The sequence below is a fragment of the Tursiops truncatus genome, chromosome 9, assembly GCF_011762595.2.
Source record: "Tursiops truncatus isolate mTurTru1 chromosome 9, mTurTru1.mat.Y, whole genome shotgun sequence".
Taxonomy (NCBI): domain Eukaryota; kingdom Metazoa; phylum Chordata; class Mammalia; order Artiodactyla; family Delphinidae; genus Tursiops; species Tursiops truncatus.
In genome coordinates, this window is record NC_047042.1 from 84881098 (window position 1) to 84897859 (window position 16762).

Here is a 16762-nt window from a genome sequence, read left to right on the forward strand (position 1 = left end):
AGGGATTTGCCAACTCTGGCATTTCTGTGAGGTGAGGCAGTCCCATCCCATAACCCACAGGTGCCCCGCACCCTGTCTGAAGTCCCATACCTTAGTGGCCAGCAGTCGTGTCAGATAGATTTCAGACACCATCTTGCTCCCCCGGTCACCCTCCTTCTGGTCCCCGTGCTCGTGGTTCTTCACCAGGTGCCACATCTTGACGCCACTCTCCAGGTCAGGGGTGATCATGGGTGTGCGTGAGCGGAGGCTGTCAGGGCTGCCCGTGTACCGGATCATGTTTTCTGCCAATGCAAGGACCCCACGCGGGTAAGGCCACCCAGCCTTCCGGCCCATCACTCACGACACACCTCGGCTCCAGCCAAGGCCAACTCCGATCCTTCCTGCATTTGCAGGCGCTGTCACCTTGCCTCGCTTCCGTCCATTCCCGAATCTGGGGCGCTCTCCCACCACCTCCGGAAACTCTCTGCGGCTCCTCCACCCACTCGGATTCCCCTCCCTCCTGCACTTGCATCTCCAGCCCTTGCTACTCAATTTGTAAAAATAGAAGCTTGTCCTTTTTTACGCTTTCCTTATGAGAGCTCTCAAGTCTCAGGGGGTGCTCTGTGCAGCCAGCTGGGTACCAATGAAAGAGCAGGGATCCTGTCTCCCCAAACGACGGCTGACCAGCTTAGTGATCGCCCTGTCACTGTGTACCTTCATCCGCCCCTCTCGCCTGGACCAACTCCTCCCACTTAATTGCTGAAACGTGAGGTGTGGTGAGATGAGAGTCGAGCGGGAAGAGAAGAGGCAAGCCCCACTGTGTGCGGGCACCGTTCTATGTTGTCTTCTATATATTTTCCAGAACCATCCCGTGAAGTTGGTAGTTTTTGCAATCCCCGTTTTGCTGGTAAGAAGGCACTCCAGGCTTCCAGCCCACATCCGGCGCCCTTTTCCCCACCCCGAGGAGCAGAAACCTGGGTCTGTACCTTCCCTCCACTGCTTCATAGCGTGTGACCTTTACACGTCATCTAGCCTCTGTGCATCTGAGTTATAATTTGCTAATCTGCATAAGAGGGGGAAATAATAATTATTTAATCCACTGATTATTATGAACCTGACGTTTGATAAAGAGTTATCACGAGTGTGAAAGCATCTTAGAGACTGTACGATGCTCAGGAAGGTTAGACTTTCTTCTTGTTTTTGAGGATGAAGGTCCTGCGCCTGCATCAGAGCCCCTGCCCGGAACCAGAAGCCTCCTTTCCAGGCCAGAGTTCCTCTCTGGTGGCCAGCCTGCCTGACTCCCCCCACCCACTCCCCACCCCCGTGCCCCATCCCGGGCATCTGCTGCCTCCCAGCAGTGCTGCCAGCAATGACAACGGCTGCTCAGGGCATCCTCTCCTCCCCGGAATGATTCAGTGAACTCACCGTATCTACTTGCCGAGGTCCTGGAGACGGTGGAGTTGTTCACTGCATTGCAGGCTGTCACCTGCTTGGACACTAAAGCCACCACAGAACCGTCCGGCACCTACCGGGAAAAGGCAGGTGAGGGCCTGGACACAGAAACTCTGCCACCCCAGGAAATCAGGACAAGCCAGGACGAACGTGGTCCTCAGGGGCAATCAGCGCCTCACCGAGAACCAGGGGACCAAGGAGGCTGTCAGCTTTCCTTTGACGCAGCACGACAGATCTGAATACAGAATCGTAGTCTATGTTGGGGTTCACTCTTGGAGCAACTCTGGCAAGAGCTTCTCACCAGCACCCTCTGTCTTGATGCTTCCCTGGGGGAGCACCCAGCCTTAAACTCTGGGTACCACAGGGTCTGTGCCTAAGCCCTGTGGGAAGCATGCACCTGGCAACTATCTCCAAGGAGGTCAGGGTTTCCTGGCTGGGGGCCATGTTTTCCCTGGGTCGCTAAGGGCACGTGCAGTGCTGGTGAAGAAGTGGATTTAGGGCTTGGTAGGAGCCTCAGGGCAGCCCTGCTATTCAAGGACTGAGACTCCCAGGGACCTGGCTGCCCAGTTCGCTAGCCCCTCTCCACTCCACGGTCACCTCACCTGGTAATGCGCCAGGGTGTTCAGTCTCTTCCAGTCGTTCTCAATCTTGGTGGTGATGTCTTCATCCTGCAGGATCATCCTCGCCCCGCTTCCTTGTCGCCACTCTGTAGGGAGAGCAGTCGCATCTCAGAGAGGGCCTCAGGGCCTCCCATGGGATCCTGAGGACCCCTGTGCAGGCACGTACACGGCACCTTCTCAGGGGTGCATCGCGGACAGACAGGTGCTAGCAGACACTCCCAGAGGAGGGGTGCGGAAGCTCTCAGCATGGGTGGGGGGGCCCTGAATTCCAGTTCTGGTTCTCATCCAACAAACTACGTGACAGAAGTAGGAATAACGTCATCCCCGTGGCCCACCTGTTCCCAGCAGTGGCTGTAAGGCCAACTGGCCTGAGGCAGGGGAACACAATCAGATTCATAGCTTGCATCAGAACGAAATTCTCCGGACCACCCAGTTCCAGGAACTGACCTGGGGACTTTGAACCCGGCCCAGCCTTCCCGCCTTTCGAGGGGCGGGACCAACGGTCCCCCAGGATACCCGAAAAGACCACCAAATAAGGAATACCCTGCGCCCTCCCAGATTCACCACACCCCTTTCCCTTCTTCCCCTATAAAATCTTGCCCAACCCTCGCCCAGGCGCGACTTCTCTGGCCCCTTTCTCTCACACCAGTGAACCTCGCCCGGGAGCGCTCCCTAATAAAGCTCACTTGAAGCTTTCCTCTGTTTCGCGGTGCCGTTTGTTAAGATTCGACCTTACAGTGGCCACATCTGCAAGAAGTCTGCTTATTAGCTGAATGAAAAAGGCAGGTGAAGGCACTTAAGAAAGTACTAAGCAAATGCAAGGCGGTGTCATCAGTCACGTACTCTTTGCTTGACTGTAAGGTCTTGGAGCTAGTGAGACCAAGGCTGCAAATTCGGTCACTGTGCACCCCGTTCCTGTTCTAGGGGTGCATCCCGAACCCGAAAGCTGGCAGGTGGGCCACCCTTGGCTGGGAGACTGAGTAAAAGTGTATAGAGGGACCAGCAAAACCTATTCTCATGCCCAAGAACAGCCTCGTCCCCACAAAGCTGATGGGGATAACAGCCTCTTGGTGATGGAGCCAACACCTAATTATCTGATGCCATAGGTATACGCTTACATCCCATGTTCTCCTCATGGGCCCAGACACCTGTAACACACGGGCTTGCTGACGGATCCCACATGGGAAAACAGGAGACTGGTTCTCCTCTACCAAATCCTCATCGCCACACGCGGTACAAATCACACGGAGATGGAGGCACGCACATGCCAGCCCTGAACTGTTTGCACATGGAGACCCAGGTGCATGCCAGACACAGGCCAGCTCTCGTGCACGGGCACGTACACATCTACACATGCACACACGTTCACACGCACACAGCAGAAAGGAAAAATGGCCTTTTCAATCCAAATACAACATGTGTTCCTGCCAGGAAGCCAGGAATCTGGTTTCCAGGCAGCCGCTACCCCATTCAGCGCCTCACAGATGCTGAAATTCTGAAACAGGCAAGAGCACCGGGTTTTGCAGCATGTGGTTGGGGGCTGGAGTGAGTTACCCGCAGTCCTTGTCTAACCCCTGCCTTGGATTTTTCCTACAGCTCGCAGACACACATACTGTCCTCCCTCCCTCTGTTCCCCTCCTGTCAAGGCTGAGCTGGGGGTCCAGCACTGATTCCTTCCTGCCTTGTGCCCTTGGCATGACCAGTGCTACAGATGAAAATCAGACCCCGGAAGGGAGCTGCCTGCCCTTAGGGGGAGCAGAGATGCTCCTAACATCCAGGTCCCTGCCTCCGGCTCCCGGGCTTGTCTGCTGCCTGTTTAGAGCTTCTCGTAGCGTCGGGCTGTCCCAGGAATGGAAACACGAGGATGCCACGCGTGTCCACTGGAGCGGAAGAGCCTTAAGCGGTCTCTGGGGATTGCCCATCATTTACTGCTGTTGGTGGCCCAGCTGGAACGATCACGGAGGTGAGGTGAGGGCCTCGGGGCAGGTAAGGTTCTAGAGGAAAGGGGAGATGCCTCACGAGGGCAAGGGGTCAGCAGCGTTCTGTTTGTTGTTGTCATGTTGTTTGTTTCTGTTTTAAGTTTTATGCAGGCAGGTATGGGTGCATGTTTCCTGAGTGGCTAGGGGAAAATAAGCAGAATGTCTCCCAGCTGGTGAGAGAGCGAATTACGTGGTACAGAGGGACTCTGGTGAAGACCAGCCGGGGCCAAGGATGTGGCAGTGGTATGTTTTGTCCCAGTCGCACAGTGGGTCCTGAAAAATAAAGCCTCGTGGGTCTCCCCGCTTCCCTGGTGAATAGTGCCAGGGCCAGTAAGTCAGAGGCTGCATGGGTGAGGGTACAGCAGGCAGGCAGTGTTCTGCATTCCCCACCTGGGGGCCAGAGGAGGAGCTGGGGCCGAGCTCTGGACACAAAGTCTACTGGCCGGACGCAAGGGAAGAGGAGCCTCCTTCGCTGCAGAGGCCGTGGGGGCTTTCTGGTTTATCAGCTGCACTGGCACCCTTGCTGGCATTGTAGCACCTCTCAGGGGGATCCGAACAAGCCACACAGCCTGGGGGACTGAGCAGTGACAGCTGGTGACTAATTCGGGAGCGAGAGGCAGGACTTCCTTGTTCCACAACTGGCCTGAAGTTGTGCAGTGCGCAGCCTGTGCAGCCCTACTCAGCAGCCCTGACTCTGAATCACGTCCAGTAATTATGTAAGCAGATGAAGGTCAGTCTGCCATCTCTGTCCCCAACCGAAAAAACCAGGACAGAGTGTGGCCGTGCTCCCCCCAGGGCAGTCAAGGAATGATGGCTTGTCCTTAGCAGTACAAAAATGACGCTGCCAGATGCCTACCCGCAGGGCTAGCCCAGCACCTGGGACACAGTAAGTACCTGATGAGTATTTATTACCTGAATAATACATCAGTGAAAGAGTGAATAGACAAAGAAGGGAAAGAGTAAGTGAGCGAGTAACGGCGGCTTATTTTCCAAGCAGTGAAAGACTTTTCTACCTGCGTGTTGCTGCTCCACGGTGGGCAGACAGTGAGCTACAGTGAGAGGTGAAGTGTGAGCCGCGCCGTTAGAACCTGGGACAAAGGAAGAGCTGAACTCCAGAACCTCAACTGGGCACGTCCACTGCCCGAAGTGAAAGCTCTCTGAAGTGATTATCACTCATTCTTCCGATTTTACGACTGGGAAATTAAAGAAACAGGTTGGGAAGACAGACCCGGAGGTCACCACAACTCGGAGCTCTGTAGCGCGGTGCCAACGACGAGCGTGAGCCACCCAGTGTCGGGAGCGTGGAGGAAGGGCCGTGATGGCCAGACTGGGACCTGGGCTGTGGCCACACTGGGATGCTGGCGGGTAGCTGCCTCCCCTCAAGTGCGTACTCTGAGCTCCCTGGGGAGCACGGCGCCTCACCAGCTCTGACCCTTGTGGCGTGTGCATATGCAGGTGGGTGCACGGGCACACACATGTGCGTACACACACACGCACACACGCACAAGTATAGCATCTCACCCCAGGCTGAGGACACTTAAGGCTCTGCAGCAACAAACCTCTGCCCGCCCTGCCCCCAGTCTAGCCCATCTCTCCTCAAACCCATCAAAGGAAGCTTTAGGAGGGACTGACCTGGAGGGATGAGGGGGGAAGGAGGCGCCCACCAGGCTGGTTAGAACTGGCCGAGTCAACCCCACTGATCCACAAGGAACCAATTTCAGAGCCAGCTGTCTGCCCTCCCACCCCAGGCCACCATTCCTCCCTGTGGGGCGCTGAGCAGAGTCTCACCAGCCTGCACAGGGTCCTCTTGACCTCCCAAACCAGGGTCCCGAGCAGAAGGCTGGAGGAGGAGACACGACTCTACCGCCGCACACCTGTCGGCAGGTGAGCCCCAAGGAGACAGACATCCCAGACACCCTCGGCAACCTGCCGCTCCCAAGTGCGGGAGCGGCATCAGAAAAGAGCTGGGACAGAATCAGTGTCACTGCAAACAGTCGGGAAACTGACTCAGGAATGCGAGGGGGGACCACCTAAATATGGTTTATTTTAAAAAGGTATAGGGCTTCCCTGGTGGCGCAGTGGTTGAGAATCTGCCTGCTAATGCAGGGGACACAGGTTCGATCCCTGGTCTGGGAGGAGCCCACATGCCGCGGAGCAACTAGGCCCGTGAGCCACAATTACTGAGCCTGCGCGTCTGGAGCCTGTGCTCCGTAACGAGAGGCCGCGATAGTGAGAGGCCTGCGCACTGCGATGAAGAGTGGCCACCGCTTGCCACAACTAGAGAAAGCCCTTGCACAGAAACAAAGACCCAACACAGAAAAAATAAATTAATTAATAAACTTTAAAAAAATAAAAATAAAAAAGGTATAATTTTGTGGTGAGAGCAAGTTCTAAAATACAAAATAATCGAAGTAGGAAACGTGGTGCTTAAAAGAAGAAATTCCTAAATTGAACGGTGCTGTCTGCTTTCAAAGCCTTGGGTCGTTGTAAACTGTGAAGAGCCGTGCACCGGCTAGTTGTCGCTATTCAGGGAAGTCCGGAGAGCTAAAGGGAAAAGCAGACTGTGCTCTGCTACTCGATTTAAGAGAGGTAAGCTAGAGCTTAGTGGATGTTCTTGAATATGGAATCATGTGGAGGCGGCTCTGGTGGCGCTCCAGGGTGGTGTGCTGTGTCAAAGAAGAGTTCAAGAGGCAGGGGGTGGGCGGTGGGAAGGAAGAAAGGTGACCTAGGTAGGAAAGGTGACCCAGGTATTCATATGCAAGGCATCTAGGGAAAACTGCTGGCTCTGACCTCCCTCGGAAGCTCTGCCCGCAGCCCCGTGCCCTGCTCCAGGCTCCAAGCACAAAGGACAGACACACTCACAATCCAATTTGTTACACTTCCACCTTCCAGGGAGAGAGGGAGGTGAAATAAAAAAGAAAAAAAATCCCATTATCTTTATCTGTCCTTCCCATCAGGTGCAGTGGAAAATGCAAACTGGGGCGACAGCTGCTGTGAACTCCTTATATTTCACTCAGAAGATAGTGTATCTTTTTATTGCATACAGGAATTACTTATTTCAAAAAATATACCCTTTCAGACAGAAGGGGTGGCGTAGTTCCGGGGCTATTGATGGGGCATTTGCTTTAAACCAGAGGAATCTCTGGAGGTCACGGCCTGTGGAGGAGCCTGCGTGGAAAGGGAATGGATGTTCTCTCCACCTCCCTGCTGTGTGACCAGGGCCCAGGCTCTGTGCCTCTCTGAGCTGCAGAGTCTTCTGTGCAGTAGAACAGAATGACATCAGTTATTTCCTCTGGGGAGTGAAGGGAGGAAACAAAGAGTCCCTTGGCTCAGAAAGACAAGTGTCCAGCCTCCTGCTACTGTGCGAAGCAATGAGGAACTCCTAGTCACGTTGGTCCCTCTGTGCCTGGCACAGAGCTTGCCCCAGGGCAGGCTCTTATGATATGTTGGTCGAAGCGTTTGGTGGTGTAAGGGGGTACCTATACCCGATACCTGTGCGTGGAAAGGGGCATCAGCTTACCCGATACCTGTGCGTGGAAAGGGGCATCAGCTTGGTGAGGACAGCCTCACATATAGCAGAGCAGGGAGCCCCTCGCACTGGGCTTTGAAAACTCCCAAGGCCCACCTGCCCCAGCGCAGTCCCTAACTCCTGCCTGGGGTATCTTTCCTTCCCTAGATTCCAACAGACTGAAAGAAAGGCAAGTTCTGTGTCCTTCACTTTGGCTCTTACAATGGTTAGTTTTATGTGTGAACTTGTCTGGGCCACAGTGCCCAGATAGGTGGTCAAAAATTATTCTGGATGTTTCCATGAGGGTATTTTTGGATGACATTAATATTTAAATGGATGGGCTTTGAGTAAAGCGAACTGCCCTCCATAATGTAGGTGGACCTCATCTAATTAGGTGAAGGCCTGGGTAGAACAAAAGATTGACCTCCCCTGAGCAAGAGGGAATTCTGCAGCAGCTGCCTTTGGACTTGAACTGCAACGTGGCTCTTCCCTGGGTCTCCAGCCTGCTGGCCTACCCTGTAGATTTTGGACATGCTAGCCTCCACGCTAGACACTGAATGTTTGTGTCACCCCCAAAATTCACATGTTGAATCCTAACCCCCAATGTGATGGCATTTGGAGGTGGGGACCTTTGGAAGGTGATCAGATCATGAGGGTGGAGCCCTCATGAATGGGATTAGTGCCCTTATAAAAAGGACCCCAGAGAGCTCCCTTGCCCTCTTTCTGCCATGTATGGTCCCAGCAAGAAGACGGCCATCTATGAACCAGAAAGTGGGCTCTCGCCAGACACTGAGTCTGCCGACACCTTGATCTTGGACTTCTCAGCCTCCAGAGCTGTGAGAAATAAATTTCTGTTGTTTCTAAGCCAGCCAGTCTATGGTATTCTGCTACGGTAGCCCAAACAGACTCCTCCTAGTCTATTATTAAGTCCTCCATAACTGCATGAGCCAATTCCTTCAAATAAATCTTTCTCTGTGTAAACATATCCTATTGGTTCTGTTTCTCTGGAGAACCCTGGCTAATACAGCTCCCCATCTTGGCTCTTTAATGCCCGGAAAAGCAGGTGAAGGGGTAGAGGGGGTGGCGTGGGAAAGCTTCAGTCAGAGGAGCAATGAATAGAAGTGTCAGGAATGAGGGGCTAGGCCAGGCCAGGCACCACTGATGATGAAAGGCAGGGGGAGGGGTTGGGGCTGGATTTACTTGGGGCAATTACAGAGGCAGCTTAAAATGCCTTTGCTTCTTTCTGAGCTGGCCTGGGACAGATGTCCTCGCCTTTCCAGGGGCTGGGCATCAGGAGGGGGAAGGCAGTCTTTGCCCAATGCCCTCAGCTACAGGAGGAGGAGGCATGGGGGGGAAGTGAGGTGGAGGGGGGATGCTTGGCTGTCTTGCCTCTGTCAACGCATGTGGCTCAGAGTCTTCTCCGTGCCTATGTGCTATGTGTCCCTTTGGCATAGATTAATTTTTGATTATAATCACACCTTATATTTGTAAACTGCTTTCAAAGCACTTTCACCTACATGATGGGAAAAACTCGCCTTGCCTCTCTCTCTCCTTGGGGGCCATGCAACTGAGTCAAATCAAACCTTGCGGAAGAAGCATTTGGGTCTCGGAGGAGGCCCCATTTTCTTTGTTATCTGGCTTTGGTAGAAAGAAGACCAGAGTTGTGGGAGCAGCTCCAGACCCTGGACTTAATAGAAAAGAAGGAAATTCCTCAGAAGAGCACCCATCATGGGAGGCCTTTGTGAGAAGTTCAGTATGACTCCCCTTCCCCCAGAAGGATGGGGCCCTGAGACTCAAACTGCCTCCTTTCTTTGGCTTCTCCCCTTTACCCTCCCTGCTGTGAGGCCTCGTGCCTCCGGGGTGGCCCCTCCATCCTCCCCAGCAGCTCCTATGATGGGAAAGGTAGGTCCTTTGTCCTCTTGGGACCTGGCGAGCACTGTGTCACTGGAGGCCCAGCCCCTGGCCTGAGCAGCCTCTAGCTTAAGAGAGTAGCAGCTCTCAGGCGGGTCCTGGTTGCTGCTCAGCCCTCAGGCTTCCTTCACTCATGGTGGACAGCAGGAAGTGGATGGCAGGAGGTGGACAGCAGGAGGTGGGCGGCAGGAAGTGGATGGCAGGAAGTGGACAGCAGGAGATGGGTGGCAGGAAGTGGACAGCAGGAAGTGGATGGCAGGAAGTGGACAGCAGGAAGTGGATGGCAGGAGGTGGACGGCAGGAAGTGGACAGCAGGAAGTGGATGGCAGGAGGTGGGTGGCAGGAAGTGGATGGCAGGAAGTGGACAGCAGGAGGTGGGTGGCAGGAAGTGGACAGCAGGAAGTGGACGGTAGGAAGTGGACAGCAGGAAGTGGACAGCAGGAAGTGGCCGTGACTGCTCTGGACACTGCTGCCTTCACTCCAGATACATCACATCCTTTCATTAATGATGCTCTGCTGGGCTAGAACCCAGCAAATGTTCTGAAGTTAAAAAGCAGCCCCTTCCTCTCCCAAGCTCTGGGTGTGTGGCTTCCAGGTGGGGAGGGCTGGTCTTGAGCAGCATCCACCAGCCATGACGTGGTCTCTCTCCCCCATGGGAGGTCACCCCATTCCCAAGCACCAGAAGCGCACAATTCTACATGCACCCGCAACCGTGAGCTCTCCAAACACCTTCGGCATAAAGATACAGGTTCTTATAACAGCTCCTCCTCTTGGCCCCGCTAGGCCAGGGCTCTCCTCCCACCCACCCATTTTGCAGATAATGACTTTGAAAAGCCGAGGGTGGACCCTGCCATGGCTCCCACAGATGAACAAAAGGCATGGTGAGTGCTACCTGGTTACCCTAGTGAATTCAACTCTCCCTGGGAGACCCATTATGGAGTAGCCCACTTAATCGTTTGGGGGTTGGAAACACAGGGGTCTTCCTTCCCAGGAACTGTTTTCTCTTGCACTGGTTCTGTAAGTGAGCCCTTGGCTCCATCAGTCTGTGGGACGTTCACGGCAGCAGAATCACCCGCATACAGACACAAATGCCCACTCCAACTCTAGGGACCAGTGCCCGGGACACACATGGACAGCCTCGCCCAACACCACCCCCCCCCCCATACTGCAGACTCTCACAGCTGCTTCCTCTTGGTCCTAGAAACAACATATACAGAGACACCTCCAAAGTGAACGGGAGCACATGCTCAGCCCGTCTCTCTCCCTGGGGCCATGGAGCTCCAGGCACAGGGCCAAACACATCCCGCCAACAGCCAGCCAGGAGGAGATGGGGGAAGGGAAGCAGTAAGAATTGAGGTGAGTGAGCAGAAATTCCTGATCCTGAGTCTTTAGGCATCAGAATTTGGGGGCAGGTGGGGCGAGGCACTGGGAGGGGATCAAATTCCCTGTGGAGTTTAGAAAATAGCACAGACGCCCATCTGTCTTGGATGGCTTAGCTGAAGCCAGCTTAGAGAGGCCAGATGGATGGATTAGGGGCCTCTGGAGGTCCTCCCACCTCTATGTTTCCACCAATCTCCAGACCCAACCACATACACACAAAAACACCTTTTCCTCCAGGCCCAGGACCAACAAACAGACACATACCGTTTCCTTACCACTATTATCTTCATAATCAGTAACAGCAGCAGCCAATACTGAGTACGTACTATGGGCCAGACAGTGCATCAGAGGCTTTTACTGCATCATCTCCTTTCATTCTTACAGTGAGGCAGGCACTATTATTAATCTCCATTTTATAGGCAAGGAAACTAAGGCACAGAAAGGCTAAGTAACTAGACCAAGGCCACACAGCTAGGACTTGGTGGAACCAGGACTCAAACCCAGGCATGTTTGATGCTGATCCACAATGCCACACTGCCTCTCCTCAGCCCCGGCCTCTCTGGTGCTTGGGGCTCCCCACTAGGATTTCCCCAGGACGATATCTTATTAAACACTCGGGCAAGCCATAACGGGATCCAAGGACAGCTGGCCCTAAGTGGCATCCCTTGTTTATATAGGCTATGCGATCTATTCGTGGAACATTCAAATAAAATGTCATCCTACTCCCCAGTAGGCTGTCATAGCTCATTTTTCTCTATCCTTTCTCTCCATCCTCCATCACTGACCCAGATCCCTCTTGCCTTCGGTAGTCAGCAAAAATTAGAGGCACAGAACAGAGGCGACGGGAAGGGCCTGGGGGCACGACGCAGGTAGTGGCAAGACCTTGGGCCACACAGATTCAGACTAAATCCTCTTCACTGCCGATGTGACACCTCCACTCCCACCCCTCGGCTACTCAAAAGATCCCAGAGGCAGTCAGATCACTAGCAGACTGTGGTCCCCCCTCTGCTTACTGCTCACTAAGTGGCCATGAAGGTGCACCTCCTGGGCTCCTGGGGGCCGTGCACGCCTGCTCCCTGCACCCTGGCTCCACTGGTCGGTAAGAGGGGCTTCCAAGCAGTCACAGCACAGCCTCCTGGGTGGGCGGCCCTACTCACCCAGGTCCATGTCTGCAGCCTTGGGCCGGTGGGAGCAGGGCACATTCTTGAAGATGGCGTCCAGAATCTTCTCCTTGACCTGAGTAATGGTGTCGCAGTTGAGGATCTTCACTGGGACCTCAGGGCTGTTGGCATTGTCTGGGTTGACACAACTCAGGACCTGCGGGCGGTGGGGAGAGGCGGTGAGTGGGGAGGGCAGCATGGAGAGCCCTGGGAACGCCAGCCGCATCCCGCAGTCCTATCCTGACTGGCTCCGCCTCGGCAGGTTGGACTGGACAGGGGCGGGGCGACCCCAGCCAAGCCCTCTACCCTTCCCGTCCCCACAAGCAGCAGGAAAGCGGTACAGCTTCAGCATCACTGCAGGAGTAGGAGCTCCATATTTCACTCTTCACGAGAGACTCCATTAAAATCCTGATTTATCACAGGGAAAAATGTCCAAGCAGGAGGGGGCAATGAGGGGCAACGTGTCAGAGAATGGACACTACTGCATGTCCCCCTGCCACCCCTCTCTCTCTCTCTCACACGCACGCACGCACACACACACACACACACACACACACACTCACTAGGCAGCATCTCAGCAGCACACCCAGACCCTCGCCCACCTCTGAAACCCCCAGCCCCCATCCCTGTGTGTCTGTCTGTCTTTCTCATTACTCTGTCCCATACACACACCCACACTAATGGGAATCTGGCTCCTTTCTCCAAAGATTTCATGTGCTTCGATTTTTGTGAGGGTTCTGGGCTGATCAGAGGTTGGAGAATCTGTAAGAAGCTTAGCGTGTTCTTTAAAAATAAAAAGGTGCCCTTTAGGGCTTTCCTGGTGGCGCAGTGGTTGAGAGTCCGCCTGCTGATGCAGGGGACACGGGTTCGTGCCCCGGTCCGGGAAGATCCCACATGCCGCGGAGCGGCTGGGCCCGTGAGCCATGGCCGCTGAGCCTACGTGTCCGCAGCCTGTGCTCCACAACGGGAGAGGCCACAACAGTGAGAGGCCCGCGTACCACAAAAAAAAAAAAAAAAGGTGCCCTTTAAAAAACTGCAAGTTCAGGCCACCTGACAGCCCTTCCTGGCTCCAAACCTGAAACCTGGTATTAGGGGAAGAGGCCACCCTGGCTCAGGACCTCCATTTCTCTTTTTGGAATTAGTCAGATAAGTTAAGACTCTGCCTAATGCACCAAACTATATTTTTTCCTTTAAAAAGTTCTGGACCAGGGTTTACCTGGTGGCGCAGTGGTTAAAAGTCCGCCTGCCGATGCAGGGGACACGGGTTCCAGCCCTGGTCCGGGAAGATCCCACATGCTGCAGAGCAGCTAAGCCCGTGCACCACAACTACTGAGCCTGCGCTCTAGAGCCCTTGAGCCACAGCTACTGAGCCCCTGTGCCACAACTACTGAAGCCCGTGCTCCGCAACAAGAGAAGCCACCACAATGAGAAGCCTGCGCACCGCAACAAAGAGCAGCCCCCGCTCGCCACGACTGAAAAGAAAGCCCACGTGCAGTGGCGAGGACCCAACACAGCCAAAAATAAATAAGTAAATAAATTTATTAAAAAAAAAAAGTTCTGGGCCATTTCTAACAGTTTTGCTTCTCTTGCCGTCCTCAGCGTGGGCTCTCTCTCCGTGGTGAGATCGTGGGGTCTTTGGGTGGACCAGAGTGGATCCGGGTGGGCGCTGTGGGTCCCAGGTGCTGCCAGATGGCCGCGCCGAGCCGGGTTCTGCAGCCCGTCTGACCCTGCTGCCTGCGCCCTCTGTGCGCTCCCTTCTCAGAACCTTCACTGTACCGCCTCCCCCGCCAACCATTTCCCCGCCGTACATCTGGTCTGCAGATCCAGATGACAGCCTTCTGCCCATCCCCACCCGTTTCTGGTCCACGTGGCGGCAGTCAGAACCCTGGCCCCTGGACGCCTGCCTTTCATTAGCGACCAGACTGCTGTGAGCTCCCATGGGAACATGCTCATTCCATTAAGAAGAGAACCTCCTAAATCTATAAAACCGAACTGTCACCCTCAAAATGTTTTAAACCGAAAACAATGCTGGAAGGAACTCTGGACCACGTGCTCCTCCTGTGTGCCCTCTCCCGGCCATTCCCTGCCTCCTAAGAGCCTTCCGGGACCCCTCCCAGCCCGCCTCCGTGGCCAAGCACAGCCTAGTACTTGCTGCTGCCCTGGGGTCCTGAGCTCTGGGCCAGTGGTGGTGGTGGTGGAGCCTGGCCTCCCTCAGGCAGCATCACAGCTTTTTCTGGGCCGTGAGACCATGAAGCGGGGGCTGCCACCTGAGCATGCCCCCCTGACATTTCTGCTTGCCCCTGGGGTTCGTGGTGGGCCCATGAGAACAACTCTGTGGCTGCTTCAGGGCATCCGGAGAAGCAGCAGTGGCCCCACGGGGGGACGGGGTTCCCTGGCCGCTGGCCAAGCCCCAGCCCCACGCCCAGGTCTCTTGGCTTTTTCAGAGCAACTGCCTGGGGTTTGTTCTGCTAGGTCAGTGCTTCTCCAACTTTCCTGTGAATAGAATCACTAAAGGGGTTTTGTGAAAACGCACATTCTGACTCAGGAGGTCGAGGATGGGGTCTGAGACTCTGCATTCAGGCAGGATCACAGGGGAACACCTAGCACTCTAGCAGCTCCCAGTTTATGCCCTTGGGCACGCCCAGCAGCAGGCCCCACGGCCATGCTAGTCCAAATTCAATCTAATTAATCACTCTATGCGTACGTGGTGCATCTGACTGTCAAGTGATACTGGCTGAGCCTCTCAGCACCTGTCTCACTCTTTGTGGTTACCCTTTCCGCCCAGCACAAGGTTACCGTCAGTTGGCCCAAAGTACCCTGGGCTCCTCCAACCAGTGCTGAATTTTTCTGACCCCTTCATCTTGGAGTCTCGGGTCAGCCCTGTCTGCTGCTAACACACTTTCTTCCTGGCCCCTCCTCACCACCACCGGGCTGCTCCCCCTTCCACGTCGGGGGGTTCCTTTCACAGGCCTGAGGATGGCTATGAAACCTCCCCACAGCCATTTCTTCTCCAAGCAAGACAACTGTAATTTCCTTCCCCTTTCCTCACGGTGCCTCTTCCCCAACTCTTTCCACCTCAAATGGATGCGCGTCCCTGACCCACTCCAATTTCCTCACATTCTCTTGAAGTCATCTGCAACCAGGCCAGGTGTGCTAACAGTAGTTTGGCCTCTGGAATAAAGGATGCTGCAATTTGGGGACAGAGTGTTATTACAACCGTGTTGGATTCAATACTGGGGAGCCGCTGATGAAATGGGAAAGAGAGGGAGAGACCAGGCAGCAGACATTTCAACAGTAGTTCTAGCTCATTAAGAAATCTATCCTGGTCTCTATTTTTGGAAGGTTTTTTTTTTTCCTGTCCCATTTATTTATTTATTTGCAGTACGCGGGCCTCTCACTGCTGTGGCCTCTCCCATTGCGGAGCACAGGCTGCGGACGCGCAGGCTCAGCGGCCATGGCTCACGGGCCCAGCCGCTTCACGGCGCGTGGGATCTTCCCGAACTGGGGCACGAACCCGTGTCCCCTGCATCTGCAGGCAGACTCTCAACCACTGCGCCACCAGGGAAGTCCTTCCTTTCCCATTTTAATCAGAGCCTCTAACTCTCTCCTCTGGAGCAGACCACGACTGCAAAGAAGCAGGGTCCTCACTCACCCTGCTGCCTCAAAGCCTCGTCAACTGAGCCAATCCCGGCAAATCTGCTGAGATGCCTGGTGGGATTCCCAGGGCCCTCCGAGGATGGAGTGGGACAGGTGCATCACGGTCGCATCACGCCCAGCCAGCAGGACTGGCTTTATTCAGAGTGGCAGGGATGTCTCCCCAGCTGGCCTCGGGGTCTGGGATTCATCCTCGGCTCGCGGCCCCTGCCGGGCTCTGCCATGCCTTGGCCTGTCATGTGTCTCACTTCCCAATGACTGCATTTTAAATCCCGTCTATTCTCTGTCCTCTTTAACACCATTGCTGTCTCTTCCACCTCCATTCTTGGGCTCCACCCACGTACCACCCTCCACATTTATCTTTTATCTTGTTTTCTCACTCCTTTCTTCTACCTCCTCTTCTCTTTCCTGGAAAAGATCTGGTGGGAGGTCACAACTCTCTCCAAGAAAAGCCCAAGAGTGAGCTCTCCCGCCTGGAGAGACAGTGGGCACCAGCGGACAGTCATGGCGGGAAAGAGGAAGCAGAGCCCCCGTGAGGCAGCAGTGGGCTGACCTTGGGCTCACAGCTTTGTACACCAGATCCCACTCCATCTTCTGGACACCTTCGGGGGCTACATGCTGTCATCCCTCTTTTAATATTATCCCTGTTTTTTTTTTTCCAGATTAAAAAACAAAACCCAAACTTGGAGAGATTAAGCCCCGAATCCCCCAGCTGGTCAGGAGGAGTCATAGCTCCAGTCCAGCTCTGCCCCACTCCAAACCCCGCGCGCCTAAATGCTGAGCTTTGCTGCCTCCTAGGACGCCTGTTTCTGGCAGGAAAGGGAGTGGAACCTTGACTGAGGGGATCCCCCTGTTCCCTGGACAAACACCTTAAACCGCTAGGCCAGCCTGGCCTCCCATCCTACAGCTCGGGTCATGTAGGTGCGACCTTCAGAACCACGAGCAACCATTTCTGGCTTCCCCTCTTTCGTGCTCTACATGCTACCTGCTTGGAACTGGTCTGTGAAGTGTGGGTTCTCCACCGGGAGAACCGCTGAGAAGGAGTTCATTCCCTGGGATCAGTCAGCCAGCTGCCGGCAAGGGGTGACTGCCCCACAGTCCAGTGCGCCGGCCTGAAAG

At 54.7% G+C, this 16762-nt stretch overlaps 1 protein-coding gene across 4 annotated transcripts in view; it reads right to left on the reverse strand.

Moving 5' to 3' along the window:
• PLXNA4 (plexin A4) overlaps window positions 1-16762 on the reverse strand; it is a 453460-nt gene that overhangs the window by 16927 nt on the left and 419771 nt on the right. For all 4 annotated transcript variants that reach the window (XR_012334078.1, XM_073809948.1, XM_073809949.1 and 1 more), the window contains exons 25-28: window positions 11987-12146; window positions 2034-2137; window positions 1405-1504; window positions 91-281 (exon numbers count right to left, since the gene is read on the reverse strand). Coding sequence is in view for 3 of the 4 variants with exons in the window: in XM_073809948.1 (XP_073666049.1) it covers window positions 91-281; window positions 1405-1504; window positions 2034-2137; window positions 11987-12146 (555 nt within the window). In the remaining variant the exon portion in view is untranslated. The remainder of the gene's footprint in view (window positions 1-90; window positions 282-1404; window positions 1505-2033; window positions 2138-11986; window positions 12147-16762) is intronic.